The sequence below is a fragment of the Bacillus rossius genome, chromosome 10 (genome assembly GCF_032445375.1).
Source record: "Bacillus rossius redtenbacheri isolate Brsri chromosome 10, Brsri_v3, whole genome shotgun sequence".
NCBI classification, from domain to species: domain Eukaryota; kingdom Metazoa; phylum Arthropoda; class Insecta; order Phasmatodea; family Bacillidae; genus Bacillus; species Bacillus rossius.
The window spans coordinates 45,170,894-45,190,066 of NC_086337.1; the positions used below are offsets into that span (position 1 = coordinate 45,170,894).

Sequence of the window (19,173 nt, forward strand, 5' to 3'; positions counted from 1 at the left end):
GTGTTCTCTGGAAGGTTGGATAATTTATTGATCTGGCACTGAAGGACTACACCGTTATGGTTTAACATTCATACCTAACTACACTAAATTTGTGCAGTTGACAATATAATCTTGGGTTCGTGAGGATCTACTCTCTCCTGAGCTTCGCCAGTGCTTGCAGTGTGTTTCTCTAGCTGTGAGTCATCCGTACTTCGTGAAATCACAACTATCGCCATATAATTGTGCTCTTTATTCATCTTTACAATTCATTGATTTAATTGTTTTATTTATTTGAAGGTGATTAATTAACTAATTCCAATTTTATTGACTGACGTCAGTTTAAGTAGTTTAATTTGCTTGGAAAAATCTTGGCTTAATTTTAATTTTATTTTTAAGCCTTACAATCAATGTACCGTACCAACAAAAATGAATACAGTGAGAAATAATCAGGGAATCAATTTATGGGCACAAACTAACACACGAACGCGTCAAGCTTAGTCAAAAGATCATGTTATTACCTGCATACCATTTATTCTTAAGTTTGTGTCAATATGTATTAGGCAAGATACATGAGACATTTCTCCTGTATCTTTTAAAGCAAATAATTTCCTTTCATCTTGGATTTTCATAATTATTTCCTTGTAAATTATTGTTACAGTCTGGTTTAGCAAGCTCTATCAGTTCTAAAATAATGTGCTTTTAGTTTTCTATAAATTCTTCATTTTTTTTTGCTGCAAATATTTTTTTTTACATCGGTAATTCATTACGTTTGTAATTTTTAATTTCACACGATAAATAATAGCTGTCACTCTTGCAGTAACATTACCAGAAATGCCACGAGAAGCACCTTATTTTGTCTTAAAAGTAAATATGTGAACGGATATAAAAAAAAATTATCCAGGAAGGATGAGAGACTCTTTCTTCCTCAGGACTGTGATAGGGGATGCACCATGGATAATCAAGAATCCGACACAAAAAATTTAAATTGCACTAATTTATGTAGCTATATTTTTACAAAGTGGTATACAAAAAAAACTGTGGTAGTATAGTCGCCCCGTCCAAGACTTCCATCCTGCTGGAAATCGTGGTGGTGTGTTTGCCGTTGCTAGGTCACGAGGGTTACGAGGGTTTTACGAGGGCGGGCGTCAGAAGAAGTAGCCTCCGGGGGCGGCGACCGCCGACGAGGCGGCGGCGGCGGCGGCGCCCGCGGCACCGTACAGGTTGCCGCCCCACGGCGCCGGGCCCCCGAGGCCGCCCCAGACGCCCGGGGCGCCGAACCCGCCGACGCCTGCGCCGCTGAAGGCCGCGGCACCGACGCCCGGCAAGACGCCGACGCCCGGGTACCCCCAGTGGTTCCCCGGGTACCCGCATCCCCCCCACGGGTAGCCCTGGTTGTACAAGGGGGCGTCGCTCGCGGACGAGGAGGAGGAGGCGGCGGAACTACTCGAGGCGCCGCCGGCCCCGTCGGAGGCGGCCGCCGCAGAACTCGAGGAGGAGCTCGCCGACGACGAAGACGTCTCCGCGGCGGGGTAGCCCCAGGAGGGAGGGTAGCCCCAGAAGGGAGGGTAGCCCCAGAAAGGAGGGTAGCCCCAGCCGCAGTGGGGAGGCAGCCCGTGGAGACCGGACGCGGGGGAGACCGCCCCGGCACCATCGCCGTCGGCCACGGTCGCCGAGGAAGTCGACGTGCTGCTGGTGACGGCGGCTGTCCCTCCTGAGCCGGGGGCGGCTACCGCCTCGCTGGTGGACGTGGAGGTGGTAGTCGTCTTGGTCTTGGCCGCGGCGCCGCCGCCGCCTTCGGCGAGCGGGTGCACGTGGTAGCCGCCGAAGAGGTCTCCGGGGTACCCCCACGGTCCGCCGAGGTACCCGGGGTAGTTCCAGCCGGGGCAGTCGTAAAAGGCGCACGCCTGGGCGACTGCCAGCGCAACCAAAGCTACAGTCTGCGTTAGGAAAAAAAAATATGTTAGATATATTGAATATATGCACCATTAAATAAAAATATACATACACTCCCAAGTCAAGTTCACAAATAGCGTAGGGACCTGAAAAATTCGCGCATTCATTTCGTGTTATGCTAAAATTCAAATAATTATACCTTAGTGCTGCTTCTGCCATTGGTTCGCTGTTAATCTGGAGGACTGAGGGCCAATTAGAGATCCTCACTCATAGAAGTGCCGAATCACAGGTTACCCAGTCGAGACGACTCACAAGTCAGCAGCTAATGAACAGTTGGCATTTGTCCGAGTGTGTAGATGATATTGGAGTCTATCCTGAAGGTCATTGAATTTTTCCGGTCTCTACAAATAGGGTTCAAAATTTAAGACTGAAAAAAAAAATGTAAAAACACTCAAATGCAACGGGGTCTACATTCTACTATCACACTTTGACGATGTATTTCAGACGTGTTTGTACAGAATGGCTCCACGTTCTCCACGTGTGTCCTCAATCAGTTTAAAGTCCTTATGTGCCGGCCGGGAAGTAGAAATCCAGCTGGTCTCTCGCTCTTGGTTGGTGTTCGGTCCGAAACCAGGTCCAGGCACTAGACAACACCGCGCGGTGACTTAAATAACTTGAATCTTAAATATTTTAAATCTTGGAAATAATTTTTGTAAAAATCCTCTTACCCAACCGGGAATTAAACCCTGTAACAGCGATTTACCGATCAGAAATTCTTACCACTGAACAAACAGGGCGTGCCTAATAAACATTAAGAAAAATCACATTGGTACAACTATACTCTTTGGTAGAGTATAAATTTCACTTCATCCTTGGATTTTTATCATAAAAAACTACACAGTGATTTTTTCGTGGATTTATGACGTATTAGTTTTTAAAGCCTTTTATATTCTGAAATGAATAAAAATAGATGTAACTAAAATGATTTAAGTTGAGTCAACATTTTATGGAATAAAAAAATAATAAAATTTGTTAGCGATATAATTAATGTTTTTGACATTAAAATGACACAATCATTGTTTTATCGATGTGCTACAAGTTGGAAATATGTGATACACATAGTTTCGGTCTTAGTCATTTATTTTACCAGCAATGAATGCATGAATAATAATGCCGTTTGTGCTAGTACGCCAAATTGATTTAAATGTTCGTAGTTTATATTATATATTAATTAAAATAAATATTTGTAATAAATTGATACACTTTAATTCATGATCGATCGAAAACAGCGTATTCTTTGTGCATGCAACTTCGTAATTTGAGATGAGTTGTTACATACCTGATCGCCGAGTATACTTGACAAGCTAGGAAATCAATGACATTGCAGGACTAAGCGATCACTTGATGAATGAAGTGGTTCTTTATGCACATTTACCTAAATAAAAGGCCAACTAAAACTATCTTTTAAACACTAATGAACTTAATGATTACATAAACAATGGACTGTCTCGTATATTTTTTGACGTATTTGCACAAAGCTAATTAACTGCGGTGTTATCTCCGTGTGACAAAATGCAAATTATTTAAGAGGTGTACTGCACAGTTGACTTAATTTACTTCACTACGCAATTACTTCTAATGCAATTTATTCGGACGAATCCTAACTGGCTATAGAAATACTCGCTTTAAAAAAACCTATTTCCAATTTTGTGCAAGTTTACGCACCAAACAAAAAATAATATTAAGAAAACCGTATTTAAATGAGTTGTAGTAATTGATGCGTAACATTTTAGGTCTCGGTATACGGCATTTGGTAGGGATGATTTCGTGAATGTAACGGAAGTCACATGGAACGGAAATGTGTAACCACGGTGCTGCCGTATGTGGCGTATGACGCGAACCAAAGTTCACAGAACCAGTGGGGAACTTTTAACGTTTAATGAATTTCAACAAGATGGGCAGTATTTCAATAGAATCCCTTGTCGAAAATCAGATTCAAATGCGGGGTTTAGTATTTTTTTGCAAGTATTTTTCGCTTTTATCGGAGAAGTTTTCATTATATATTTTAACAATTCGCTCCTGCAAATCGAATGATTCAATAGTCGACGTAGCTGCACCAGCAGCGAATTCTAGCGGCGGAAACTACCTACGTTTTTTTTTCTTCGCGTCAAATAATGTAATGTTCCGCACATTTATCACGCTCGGCAGTATTTTAAAGAATTCTACGTTAAACTTCGTCTCCAAATTTATACTTTAAGTGCATTTGCAAAAAAAAAAAAAAAAAAGGAAACACGAATTTGCTCGTTACCGAGGTAATATGTTACACAGCTCTGGCGAGTACTGAAATTTACGCCCACTTTTTTTTTTTGACGTGACCACGTCAAATAAATCGATTAACGCCGGCTGCAGGCACGAAAAATTGTCCCGTTACGCTGTGTCCCGTTACGCTCATTATACGCTTGCGCCGCATCTATCTCTCTTCCACTCGATTGGAACAACCATCGATTTGACTTTTTCAAGGCACATTAAACTTGAAACACTCCCATTCGTTTCCTACTTTTCCTATCATCGTCCTATCCTTAACAGAATAACACAGATTGGAAGAAGTTAAATAGCAAACATGTATAAAAGTTATAGTTAAAATAATCTGTTCGTTTAAGTAATAAACATATTTGAATTAATGAGTGCAAAAAAAAGTAAATTTATCAATTAAATTGTAGATTTCATTTTACTCCTTCTTTGTATTCATACAAAATAGTGATAATTCAATAAAAATTATTCAATTTTATTCATAAAAGTATGCAATCATTTCATCGATGTTTTGTTTTGACGTTGTCACGTTAAACTATCGTCCGTAAACCGACTTTACAGACAACCAATTTTTTTTTGAAACTTTGCGTTGCACGAGCTGCTTGTCCCACGCGGGAACGTCTGTCTGTCACTTCGCGAAAGCGCGGAGCTCAGCTCCGGAATGTGATCGACTCGTCGCGCAACTGACGTCGACTGAGGGTGACCTGAGCGAAGCCGAGAAACCCCAAGAGTGGCTTCGGGTTCCGCACGTGTAGGCTACTCACCCTGGTGATCATTGCTTTTGCTGTTCGTCCGTGGTTCGAGTGCGTGCGTGCGTGCGTGAGTGCGTGCGGTTCGCCACAGGATCCGCGCTAGTCCGTCTGCTGGTCCCAGCCCGGGCGGACCGCCTATTTATATCACGGCCCTCGAGGGGGGAGAAAAACATTTAGCGCTAAATAAATTTGCCGGCACGGACCCGCCGTGTTTTCGCGCGCTTATCACGTTGCGAATCGTGACTTATTTTAAACTTGCGGGGCGGCCCACACACTCAGTCCAGCGCGATTAAGTGTGTCGCAACCGAGCGCCAGAGCGAACAAACAAAATTATTAGTACGAGCGAAGTGGCCGGAAGCCAATTTGTAGCTTCGGGTAGTTCAGCTTTGGCGATTTATTCTTCGTGTTGAGTGGTGCGACGAACCTATGAAGGGTTCAAGACGTTCGATTGGAGTAGATTTCCTTTATTTTTTTTAAGGAAAATACAAAAAAAAAAATTTTTTTCCGTGATTATGACGAATTCATGAAAGTTTATATTAATTAAAATTATAGTTATGACAAAACACACGGGTAATATTTTAGGAATTCTCTTTAAATCTGGTGTGTTGATATCATGTGTCTTTTTTATGTAAGTATGTCTATATCGACGAAAAGAGATTTATATTCTTATGTAAGTAAATATTTACCATATGTCGTCTGCTTGACTGCTGCAATATGCGCTTGGCCGCAGCAATAAAGTCCACCGTGGCAATTGAAACGTGTTCACGGAGCGTTAATCAAATTTTATCATGCGTGAGCGTACATCTATTGAATTCTTCGCAGAAAATATAGTGTAACGGCCAAGTCCCGTAATTTTCCGTGCCACAGTTGACGAAAAAACGACCTAAATTCGATAACTTCAAACTATTTTAATATTTTTGTTGATTTCTGTGTCTAAATATTTATTTATCCTTGTTATCGATTAGTTGTAGTGAAAAGTACTTCTGTCTCTCGCAATCGGTTGTCTGTTTGATATTTATCGATGTAATTTTTGCTCCTGTGTTGCATGTTGTGAAATGTCGTTGCTCATTTTTCACTGCGATATATGTAGGCGGAATAACGGCACCGAACACATCAACGCAGGTGTGAATGTAATATATTTTAAAGAATTCCAAAATTCTGTGTGTAATTTTTTTTTTAATTCCACGTTCAAAAATCATGTAGCATGTAGGTTTATGTAGCATGAAGCATGTCTCTTATTTTTCAGTGTCGTATTCACCGAGAACCGAGTCGAAACCGATTCTTTTTGCCAGTCGTACTGTCGGCAAGCAACTCGATACAGTTTTAGTTACCTAAAAATGTTCATTTTGCACACCCGTCATGATTTGAAGACGTCTTCGCCTTGGATTAGCAAATATTTTTTATGTGTAGCATCTTATCCCACGGTGTACAACATTTGGTGGGAGTAATTTGGTGAATGGAACGGAAGTCGCATTGAACGGAAATGTGTAAAAACGGTGCTGCCATCTGTGGCGGATGGCGCTAACCAAAGTTCACAAAGACAAAGGGAAACTTTACAGTATTAACTGTTTAATGAATTTTAACTTGATGGGCAGTCTTTTAATAAAGTTTTCTTGAAAATCAGGTCCAAAGCCGGGGTTAGCTATTTTTCAAATCTTATCGCTTCTATTGGAGCCGTTTAATTGTATAGTTTAAAATTTTGGCCTGCTAATGAAATGATTCAATAGTCTACGCAGCTGCTCCAGCAGCGAATTCTAGCGGTGGGTGCGGAAACTACTTGTGATTCGCGTCAAGAAATGTAGTTGAAAATACTATTTGCATATATTATCACACTCGGAATTATTTTTAAGAACTCTACGTTAAAATTCCTGACAAAGTTTCGTATTATAAGATTAGCTCACGTGTTTTTTTTTTTTAAATTTAAATTAATATTGTCTTTGTGGATTTGGGTGATGGGAGAGGAAAATGGAGGGAGGGGGTGTTAAAAGCAAGGAGCATTTCTGTAAGCAAGCGTGGTATAAATTAGGTCAACAACATTGCACACTATTAAGAAAACGCGTCCTCCGTGGTTATAGCGATGATGGGTGGCCACCGAACTGTTTACAGGGACTCACCATTGCCTTCGTCAATTTATTTATTTTTATTTTCGTCCATCTGACCATACAGACATTTGCACAAATGGTATAGGACACGTCAAAAAATATAAGAACAACAACAACTACTACTAGTTTTACAGGTACTAAAGATAAAAGTTAAATTTGACATTTGATACAAGTATAACACAAAATGGTTGCAGAAACAGTAATGCAAGTACACATATAGGCTTTATACAATAATACAGTTGTATACAGATAAAATTTAAACAGTAGTAGTACAGTCACAATTATATTTTTTACAGTAACGATGGAGGCGTTGAGCCAACATCCTGGAACCGGAAACGAAAAATTATTATACATAATCCTTAAAAAATAACATAGACGGTTAACACATGCTAGACAGGTTAAATTGCGAGAACTCATCTCACAATTATTCAGTTAGGATGTCATGCAATAAGATGTATTTGATGGTAGAAATCCATACGATGAATTTATATTGGTATGGTATTTTTTTAAACGTACCTCACATATCAAAATAATAATGACGCATTGTACAATAATTTTGAGGAACCATGCAATAATTACGATACAACATTGAAATAAAATGACTATCCTGCAAGATTAGAGAGGACCCCAAACATTTCTTGAAGTGAAACTTCTAATGCGATTTCCAACAAGGTTGCGTTAAACGTTTAACGCTACCATGGAGAAAGCACTGTTGCGTTAAACGTTCAACGCTCCTGGGGAGGGGGAATAGAAAGAGACAGAGCGAGAGTGAATGCGTGGCACTCGAACGCATGCGCGTAGTATACCTGTTACAGGCCAGCGCGAGCGTTAGCAACGAGTAGCGTCCAATATTCCAACGCAAGAGGGAGAGAGAAAGATAGATACACAAAGGTAGAAAGTAGGAGAGAGAAAGAGAGTGAGTCGGTAGATCCCAAGCACATGCGCGTAGTATTCTTGCTATGCAGCGAAGTAAACAGTGAAGTTTCACTTCTTCCGTGCGGAGGGACTCCACGCACTATTTTTTTTTTTATTAATTCAGTTCCTGTTCGTTATGAAGACTGGCGAATCTTCCCCAGTACCAGCCGATGACACAATTGACTTGGTTATCGAGCACATTGCGAACGCTTCGGGCTCCAAATACTGACCGTTAGTATGACATTTGTTTATAAAATCTCTGAAATGACGTACTGTCTGTTAAACAGAATTTTTTTAAAGAACTTAACTTAAATAAGAATTCTTTGTAATTTCAGGCGAATGAATCTTCTTAGAAACTACGTTGTTTTCGATTTCCGAAAAAAGGTAAACACACACACACGTTGACTAAAGTCTTGTGTTGTGCTGCAGATTTAACCGGTATTTGAATGTTTTGTTAGTATACCAAGATTATTCTGTTGGATTCATGTTCAAAGTAGTTTAAATCTGCGTCTGTAAATGTACTAAGACAACCGTAAATTTAAGAAGAACCCTGTATAGTTTGTGACCAGCGTTCTTTGTGAATTGAATGTGAAAATTTTTAAGAGTGTGATTGGGTTTGAAGTCTGTCTCAACGACAGAGAGATGGTAACACTTGACAATACAGATCAATCAATTTGTGTCAGGAATATAGTAGGAAATCATCCCGGCATTAGGAAAACCTGAAAACTAAAAGAAGAACGGCAACCGAACCCGGGTCCTTTTGGGATGTGTGTCGAGTGTTTTTTTTTTCCGCCGAGACAACTCGTCGTCATTTGTTCGTGCACGATGAAATCAATCTATAGAATATATATTTTTTTAACGAATTTGGGTGGTGGAGAGCAGGCAATGAAGACCCAACAGCGGGTTTTTGGAAATTCAGTTATTTTTCATGCACACCAAATCATGTTTGCCCACACAAAAATAAAAAGTTCTGCATAAATAAAATACGTTTTTAAAGATGATATGGAGTATTTCATACTAAAATTGGTGAATAATTTAATATTTTAATTGATGTTTCGTTCAAGAACAATTTTTTTAAAACCTCGTAAAAGATAATCGAATATTCAACTATTTGACTTCGTTTTGTGGTATCATGCTTATTATGTGCGCATTTAGTACTATTCGGGGAACAGTTTGAAAATAACTTTAAATATTGGAAGAACTGGGACAACATAGAGCATAAATGCTGGTGTGAGAATACGAATGCAATTACTGTTAATTGTAGCGATATTGTTGTTTTAATATAAACATACAAATTGGCAAATATCTGTAATTTTACATGAATATTTATGTTCCATTTACAAAAAAAAATAATTACAATTTGTAATATCTATGTTTTTCTATTATTTTAATGAACTAGAAACATATTCACCATACACATACATACAAACAAATTCTATGTTGGCTTAGGCAAACGCTGTTTTCTTATTGAGATTCCACTCACCTCATTGAATATCACGCGATCTAGGACGGTAACTTTCCAGTGACTTTCTTCAGCGTTCTGCGACTCTGAAAAAACTGGCTTCTTTCGCTTTCGTGAGCATCATTTTCTGTCCCCCCCCACCTTATTTTTTTCCACGCTGCCACTTTGAGATTGTTTTTTCCACAAATTAGGAGTCCAGTTTTTGTTTGAGTAATAACACACCGCAGCAGAAACCGGATGTGTTTTCTCGCCCACGTTCCGCGTTTAAAGTACGAAACTTCCTTGTTTTCTGTTTTTTTTTATTCCTGAATCTGACCTGGCATTGCGTAATCGAGAAAAAAAATATGTACTGGTGCTTTTCGCGTTATTCGTATATTATTTTGCATTGCCCTAGCTGCGTTGATATAGACCTATGAGTAGAGACCGGAAAAATTCGCGGATTCATTTCACGATATGCTAGAACCCAAACAACTGTATCTTTATATTGCTTCTGTGATTGGCTTACAATTTGCCTGAAGGACTTTGTGCCAATGGAAAACCTTCAACAAAAAAAAAGTATCGAATCGCAAGCATCCCAGTTGACAGGTGTCACGAGTCAATAGCCAATGAGCAAGTGGCATTTAACCTGAGTATGTAGGTAGTTGTAGAGGTCATCGAAAGCGCGAATTTTTCCAGTCTCTAGCTATGAGTTTGCTCTATTTGGGCCTGCTTGGATCACTGAACTTTTAGGTAACACAATATAGAAAACTGTTCAATTTATGTCTGACATCCAGAAAATAATACTTTTTATATTTCACGTGAACATAGTTTGTAACAGTATTTTGTAAAAAAAATGTTTTTTTATTACATATGGTTTTATTACAAATTAAGGAAGTTTTTCAATTGTATATTTATCAGTAGTGTTACATATGTTTCGAAATAAACAGTTTACTTTACATGTATTATCGAGCAAATCACCAGTCAAATTTCTCACAGCGGGGAATTGTGCTATATTTTTTTAGTCCAAAAATTATTTGTTTCAATTATAGTAATTACGATGATGATTATAATGATTTGTAAACACCCTACAAGTAACAAGTGTTACATTGGTGGAAAACCATAGATTTAATTCGTCATTTCGTTTATATTTACATTACTCTGCAAAAAATATCATTATTAAATGTCTTATTAAGAATTATCTAAAGTAAAAAAGCACATAAATAATATTGTCGAACTAATTATGCTTTAAAATTCACATTAGTGTGAAATATTTTAACTAGTACTTGTGTTAGTGCAAAATATTCCTTCTAAATTAATTTATTTTTGATACATTGCTGATAATGTCTAAAATTGTACTAGAAAATGTTCAGAAATATTCTAAAAATAATGAAGTACAAGGCTCTGATAAGCTTTAACGCACTCACTGATAACTACCCACATGGTTACTGTTTTTTTTAGGAAGAGATCATTATCTTTATATATATATTTCTTGTGTGCGTGTGTATGTCACTGAACTCCTCCTAGACGGCTGGACCGATTTTGATGAAATTTTTTGTGTGAGTTCACGGGGATTCGAGGATGGTTTAGATTCACAATTGGATATTTTATCTCGATTCTGAGTTAAGAAAAAACTAAAAAAAACACGCTTTAAAAGCAAAAAAAACTAAGCATTGTTGATAATTAGCCTTCATGGCAACGGGCTTTTGCATTGTTGTTGCCTTCTGCGTAACCATGGGAAAGGTTTTTGGTAACGGCAGTGGCGTGTTCAAGAGGAGGGGTATGTATAATGAAAGATACAAAATGTCCAGCGTAGAAATACTTACCGCCATATCCATATCTCACAAAAAGTACATTTGGGCAGGACAATGTCTGTCGGGTCCGCTAGAAAGATATATAGAGATATATATGTCTGTCGGGTCCGCTAGAAAGATATATAGAGAGATAGAGATATAAATAGAAAGATAGAGAGAGTTATAGAGATATACATAGAGAGATAGAGAATTAGAGAGATAAAGAGAGATGCTTAGTATACGTTTAAAAAATTACAAAAAAAATTGATTGAGGCATTGCAACGCATGCCGGGCATTATCTAGTATACATATAAAATTGATATTAATATGGCTAAACGTTTTAATTCGAATATTGCTTAGCTGATAGTCATTCATTCCTTTGAAAGTGTGTTTGTATGTATGTATATATACACATATACGCACATATACACCTACAAAATAATGTATGGGCAAGCTTCCTAAAAAAATATTAAGCACAATCTTCGGGAGTAAAAACATTTTAAAGTAATTGTAATGAAAGTTAGGAAAACAACAAGCTTTATTTTTTAAAGAAATAATCTGTACATTAAACAAAAATTACATAATAATGTTTACCATAAACATGTAGACGAGGTAGCTCATGTAAAGAAAAATCCACTTCTTCCGCGAAACATTTTTTTTCCCCCTTCGGAAATGCTTCCTCACAACGCTAGGTGTCACAGTCTTAATAGTCTCCCACGGCTGGAAGGTTGGTATCACTCGTCGCATGTAAGAACCACCTGCTGCCTACCTCCAAGGTTACACGCCTTTACAAATACATACTTGCTGCAAGAGATTCAGTCGTCACACGACCGTTCGAAACAACGATTTTCCTTTTTCACGATTGCGCAGGAAGCGTGCAACAATGTTAGGATCATGAATGTTTGCAGACCATGGATCGCAAATATAATTACGATAATGGGCTAGCGGCCACAAATGTCACATCGAAGAAATGGCATAGGTTTTAACACAGATGTCACGTTGACTTCCTAAACTTGAGATATTAAAATTTAAAAAAAAATTGATGGCAATAATCGTTTGACGTGACAACGTCTAATAAATCGATGAACGCCGGCTGCACGCAGGAAAAAGTGTCCCGTTACGCACATTGTTCAGTTACGCTGTGTCCCGTTACGCTGTCGGCGAGTGCCATAATAATATGTTATGTTACAATTGACTAAAAAATTATGGTGATTCTTATAATGGATGATAGATATTTGATTACAGTTTATTTATATGAAAACTTGTTCATAATTATATTTAAACTTTATAGCTAAACGCTAGTTTTTAAAATTAATTACAAGTCATCTACACGTGAACTGTTTCGTCGACTGTTCATAAAGTGAAGTGAAAAGTTAATGTGGTTTTCATTGCTTATTACAACAACAATTTCGGCAATAAATGCCAATTATTCTTGCATTTTAAAAATCTGATTACTAGTATAATTTCAAGTATTTATTATTTTATTATTAAAATAAAAATGATTCAATTTTATTCATAAAAGTATGCAATAATTTCATCAATGTTTTGTTATGACTTTGTCACGTCAAACTATCGTCCGTAAACCGACTTTACAGACAACCATTTTTTTTTTTAATTCGGGGAAAAAACCAGGTAGCTACATTGCCGGAGAACGGTGAAATCACGCTTTCAGCGAGAAGAAAGTGTTGTTCGAGACGGCGCCCCGCAGCCGGCGGACTAGCAGCGGCTGTGTTCCGTCGACGAGGAAGCCCTGGGCGAGGAACCCGCCGTGGGGCCGGCGCGGACACCGGGACGTCTCGGGACGAGCGACAGAGCAGCCAGGTCGGGCGGAGACCACTTGGAGGAGGCGGTGGTCCCTCCGCCCCCCGCTGAAGACGCCGCCGCCGCCGCCGCCGCCGCTGCTGCTGCCGCGCCGGGAGCCGAGTGAGGCGACGCGCGTTTGCCGTCTCCCCGGAGACCCTCTGCCCTCGTCAGAGGCGCGCCCGTGTTTCCCGCGGGGCCGTGTCCGCCGCGTTCGCCGTCGAGCCCCGCGTGTTTGTCCCCAGACTGTCCAGCCACGGGCACGTCGGCTCCCCTGCAGCCGCCGCTGTAAAAAGCGGCGAGATGCGCACCAAAAAGCCCATCTCCTCTGCCTTTCACACGGTCGGATCCATCAGGTCTGTCGTAGGGAGGTCCGACGAAAAGTCCGCCTGGTCCCCAATCGTACACGGGGCCGAGAGTTCCGCCAAAAAGGTCGGTTCCTTTGTCCCATGAGGGGTTGTATCCGTCAAGTTCACCGTAGGAACCCGCGGGTCTTCCCCCCTCGAGTAGTCCTCCCATAGGTTGACCGACTCCTTCAAAGCTGACGCCGTAGATGGGGGTGAAAGGCGAACCGTACAGGTCGTGCCCTTGGCCTTCCGGAAGGTAGCATCCGTGAGGTCCACTGCAGAGGTTCGCAGATCCGTCCCAGGGCCATCCGCCTGTGGGAGCAACTGTTTCCCTGAAGTTTCCACCGTAGAAAGGGCTGAGAGGTGCACCGAGCCATCCATCTACTTGGCCTCCTGAAGGTCTGTATCCGTCGATGCCGTCGTAGAGGTCTGCCGGTCTAGCCCAGGGTCGCCCACCGACGACTGCTTCGGACAAGCCTTCACGTCCGTAAAAGGCGTATGTCTGGGCAACACCCAGTACCGTGATTGCGAGGACCTAGAACCACAAGTAAACACACATACATATTAACACTTTCAACTGCAATCTGTCCTACGTCTTCATGCCTACCTCTTTATAATCGATGCTCACAATTTTTTTATATAAGATAAATTTATTTAAATTAACTGTGAAGTAAGTTGGATAATTCTATGTTTATGACAACGTTAAACCCATTTATTACGGTAACTTTTTTTGTTAGTGAAGTGATTCAACTAAGGTGCCATTGCACATATGCTTATAATATAAAAACTACACACGTAAAGCCATTATGAGTCTTGTTCATTTTTGAATCACAAAAACGTATTTTGGTTTTTAACTCTTGAAACTTTCCTTATGTTTACTTATATACATTGCTTCAAATTAAGGACAACAATTAGGTCCAAGAAAAAACAACTATTAATTAGTTAAAACCTCTAGTTTAATATATATATGAATGTTGTAATTTATGCCTGTATCTGACGTTTCTAAGCCATTTAGATTAATTTTTAATAATGTTATAAACTTGAAAATAATATCTATGTTGGAGTCCCGGTTACAAACTATTGTGAGCTAGATTGCATTCTCTCACTAAATGACTTGATGTAAGTTTTTGGACGTACGCCATTGCTTAGCAATGGCGTACGTCCAAAAACTTACATCAAGTCATGCACTCCCATTGCACAAATCTATTAAAGATAACCTCTCACTAAATGCTATCAACGGAATTTTAAGACAAGCATATATGGCTTTGAGTACATGTATTTATTTGATTATTACTAAATAAAATATGCAAATATTGCTACTGATTTTGCATATCATTCTAACTAGCTAGAAAGAAATAAGTTTTTATTTGGAACCGTGAAAATCTAATCTTATTGATGTTTTTTCATGGATTTTCCAAAATCATTCCTGGCAACTACCATGATGGTTCCTGACTATATAGGATATGGTAGATTCATCCCCCAAAATACTTTCTTTGGTTTGTTCTTTGTATCTCTCTCTAATGACTCCATTGTCAGCGAGACGTTTAGCGCAATAATAATAATAATAATAATAATAATAAACATGTGAGCGAGTGTTTCAGTACTCGCCAGAGATGCTGAAACATTCGCTCACATGTTTATTATCTAAACTCGGTAACGAGCAAATTCATGTGTTCTAATGTTGTAAATACATGTTATACGAAAGTCGGACACGAAATTTAACGTGGAATTCTTGAAAATAATGCTGAACATTATAAATCTACTAACCAATATAATATTCGCTTTTAACGTACATACCAAAATTTCTAGACGCGAATCACACATTTACTTCCCGCGTCCGCCGCTAGAATTCGATGCATCAATCGTAAACGTTGTTTTCCAACATCACTCGCAAATGGTAGCACGAAAAAAATGGAAATTTAAAACTATAAGAAACGTCTCCGATAAAAGCGAAAAAGACTTGAAAAAATCCCAAACATTGGCTTTGCCCTGATTTTCGACAGTGAGTTATATTAAAATACCGCCAATCTTGTTAAAATTCGTTAAACATTTAATACTACCTATATAGTTTCCGCACACATTAGAAGCTATACTTCTGTGGAATTACTAAAATATTAACCTGAAACATTTTAAAACACATATTATAACTAACTATTTGTTTTGTATATTTGTTTTTGCTTAAACGACTGAAATAAGTTTGTAAATTATTACTACAAACAATCATTAACCTTATTGAGCTGATTCAACATTATTATATATTATTAAAAAGTAAAAAAAAATACAATTGCAGAAATGAGTTTTGAATTAAGTCCTTTGCGATAATTAAGCGCGCTCTATACCGCTGTGCTTCTAAGCTTCTTGAATAATTAAAAGGGAAAAAATTATTATAATTATTGTAATGCCAGTTTTCTCAGGTGTTTCAAAACATTGTTTTACATTGTAATAAGACAATTTTTTTTTGTTTACCAAATATGTTCCGGGGTAGTTTCAAAATCACGAAGTTTCATTTGGCACACCAATACGTTCGGTATGTACCCTTAAGTTTACGAAAGTGGCAATAAACGTTTATGTTGCTACACGCGGGGCCGCCATCTTTGTGTCACATTTCCGTTCATCGACTTCTGTTCCATTTTCACGAAATTACTCCAACCAAATGCCGTATACCGAGAGCTAAGCAAAATTAATTCTTAACAGACATGCAGGTGTGAGAGCTTATCAATCGTACACTTTCAACTAAGGATAAGTTAACATACATACCAGGAAACCTTGCACACACGATACAAATCCAAATGTTATAAGGATGTTCGATTGTGTGGTTATTATCTCCCTTTCTATTTAATGGCGTCTGGAAAAATCTGTAGGAAGGATGTACATTAAAACATCCATCTTTTAAAAAATCATGGGACACAATGTAATTACAATAATGGGCTAGCAGCCAAAATGTTACATTGAAAAAATTACATAAGTTTAACATAGATGTCACGTTGACTTCCTAAACTTGAGATATAAATTTTAAAAAAATCGACGGCAAAAAGTTTTTAATTCGGGAAAAATAGAGTGAAAACTGTCTAAAAAAAGAGAATTTTTGTTAAAAAAAAATTTCATTTCAAAATAATGTACTTACAGATCTGACCATGTCTGATGACGTATTGCCTCGAACGTCTGTGTCTACTTGGAGACTGTGGTAACTTATGCTGTAAGCGTACGGCAACAGCGCCTATTTATGCCAGAGAGACATTAAAAGAAGCTGTGCGATATAATTTTATCTTCCTCGCCGTCATTATTAATGCAACAAACTTAAGGCTCTAAAAAAAAAACTTTGTTTTCTGATCTTACACCAAATTACTGTTTCGTGTCCCGGCAGGTTCCAAGACAGTTAAGATACATAGTATGAACCGAGTTAACTTTCATTAAAATTCTCCTGTGCTACAGTTGTGTTGTTTGTCTTCCATTGTCTTTCATTTTTGCTAAGTAGTTAGTCATAACGAACTCGTGACAGATTGAAATACTGATAACTTATGCGTCGAACAAGTATGAGAGATTTGTTTGCAATCTGATCAGATTCAATGCTCAAGTCGTTGCATACTTCAAAATTAATTTTTTTGTGTTAAAATTTTTAAAATTTATAGATAAACATGTTAATGATACAATAATGATTAATATATAAATATGATAAATCCAATAGTTAAAAAACTCTAATTTAATTACATTGGACATTTTCCACTAAACTCTCAAAATAAATTTGTGGGAGAAATAATGGTGTAAGATACTGGATACATAAAAGTGAAGTACTTAAGTAAACATTAAACAAACTAATTATATCATATAATATAGTATAAGGTAGTTGAAAACTAACAACAATGTATTTAATTGAAAAGTTTTAATTTTTGAAACATCAACGTAACTCAGGCCCATAAACCTAGAATGATATGTGTAACAATTTAAATTTTTGTCTTTTTTAAGTATTAGTTTTATTTTCTAAATAAACTTAGCTACAATAAATGTCGTTTATAACATAGTAGTTGTTTTTAATTTATATTTGTTTTGTCTTTTTTACTAAACATACTTAATAGACTCTTAAAATATATTCCTTCTTTATTTAGAAAAAATATAACTAAGTCAGTGCCTTGATATATGTAAATAGTTTTATTTTCTAAAGAAATTAACTTGTTCCTATGTTTTTTTAATGCAAAGGATATAAATTAAGATTATGAATTGAAGCTGCAAATTATCTATGAGTGGAAATATCAAATCTTCTCTTGATATACGGGTTTGCCTTTATTGTATTTAATTGTGCAATACCTATACTTTACTCTTTGTTTAAACATTTTTTAAGTTTTTTTATGTTTTTATGCTGTTCATAAGATGTTTATTTTTTGTTAAGTGTTTGGAAGGAACTTTCAGATATAGACAGCTGACTATTCTTATTAAATTAACAAAAAATAATTATTGATACACGATAAGCTAGTCTGGTGCAACATATATATATATATATGTTTTATTATTTTATTTAAATTAACATATTAAAATAATTTCGAAAGAAAGCTGATAAAAAGGCAGTTTAAATATATATTTTTAATTACAATTACTGTGTAGATCATCTCATCAAAAATTGTTTCAGCCTATAGTTAAATATAATGTTTAGGATTTTTACAATACATTATTACGGATTTGATAGTAGGCACACCTAATTAAAGTTTTTTTTTGTCTTTCAACCCTTGTTATTTACACCCCTTGGATTGATTGTTGGTTACATAAAAATTTGCTTTAGACAAAAGTTTTAGACTAAATCTAGGAAGTGAAAATGAATAAAAACGGATTCAATAGTGTAAATGATACAGAAGTTTTATATATAATTTTATTCCAACTACTGTTTATTTTTCAACCACTTGCAGTAATGGTTCCACTGATCAAAAATTGTTTCAGATCAAAGTTCTAGGTAATTATTTTTAGATTATGTATAGTCAATTTTATACATTCTATTGTTTACCTAATAAGGGAGACATGAATTTCTTTTGTCCTTTAAAATTTGTTTTTCTGCCCTTTGCAATAAAGTTTGGTTGTATCAAAAATGTATTTAGTCAAAAGTTTTTGGTATAACTCCTGCGAGTTATAATACGTCAAATGGATGCAATATTTGTATAGTTATGGGAGTTATAGCGATTTTCCTTTACTCAAAAAAACTTTCCCCATTTCTACCCCTTCGAAATCATTTTGCCCATTAACGAACTTGACCGAGATTTTCCATTACTGTATTTTATGTGTCACTTTAAAAGTGATTTGTGCAAAATTATGGCAGTTACATTGCCCTTAAAATTGTGTTATACATAGATATATAAATATACTTTTGAGTACATGACGGTATTGAGATCTATGGACCATTAAACAAAAAACTATACAAAAAGTTTACCTGAAGTCGCACCATGGTAACGGCTACAATAGGTAGTCTTTCTTTGAACTCTACCTAAAAGGGTTTTTATTAACCCTTTAAGCTCAAGAATAGATGTGTTGTCTTGAAAAAATATGGTCACTATATTTATCATAAAATATAAACGTATTTAAATCTAAAGTAAAAAAAAAGGTTTGGTCTAAGTTCTAAGCCGTGGTGAAATAATCTGGGTGTTTTCAGTCAGGTTCTTTAATTTTTTGCCTGAAGAAATTGTTATTTAGGTCAGAAAAGAACTGACATTATATGTGTTAAATAATTTATTTATTTATTTAAAATCAATTAAAATAAATGGCGATGAGATCAAGGATATAATATTGTTAATTAATCACCTAAAAATATGTATAACAGGTTTTTGGTGCAAGTTAAAACATTTAAAAGATTTATGTCATATTCAA

General features: G+C 37.2%; 2 protein-coding genes across 2 annotated transcripts; both read right to left on the reverse strand.

Moving 5' to 3' along the window:
* Positions 1-958: 958 nt before the first annotated feature.
* On the reverse strand, positions 959-5,057 carry LOC134536058 (elastin-like). Its single transcript, XM_063375586.1, has 2 exons — positions 4,947-5,057; positions 959-1,916 (listed from the first exon to the last, which is right to left on the reverse strand). The coding sequence occupies exons 1-2, from the start codon at positions 4,956-4,958 to the stop codon at positions 1,125-1,127; spliced, it is 804 nt and encodes a 267-aa protein (XP_063231656.1). The 5' UTR covers positions 4,959-5,057; the 3' UTR covers positions 959-1,124.
* Positions 5,058-11,685: 6,628 nt separating this feature from the next.
* LOC134535649 (collagen, type I, alpha 1a-like) lies at positions 11,686-16,529 on the reverse strand. The gene is made up of 2 exons (XM_063374836.1): positions 16,454-16,529; positions 11,686-13,864 (listed from the first exon to the last, which is right to left on the reverse strand). The coding sequence occupies exons 1-2, from the start codon at positions 16,463-16,465 to the stop codon at positions 12,899-12,901; spliced, it is 978 nt and encodes a 325-aa protein (XP_063230906.1). The 5' UTR covers positions 16,466-16,529; the 3' UTR covers positions 11,686-12,898.
* Positions 16,530-19,173: the final 2,644 nt, after the last annotated feature.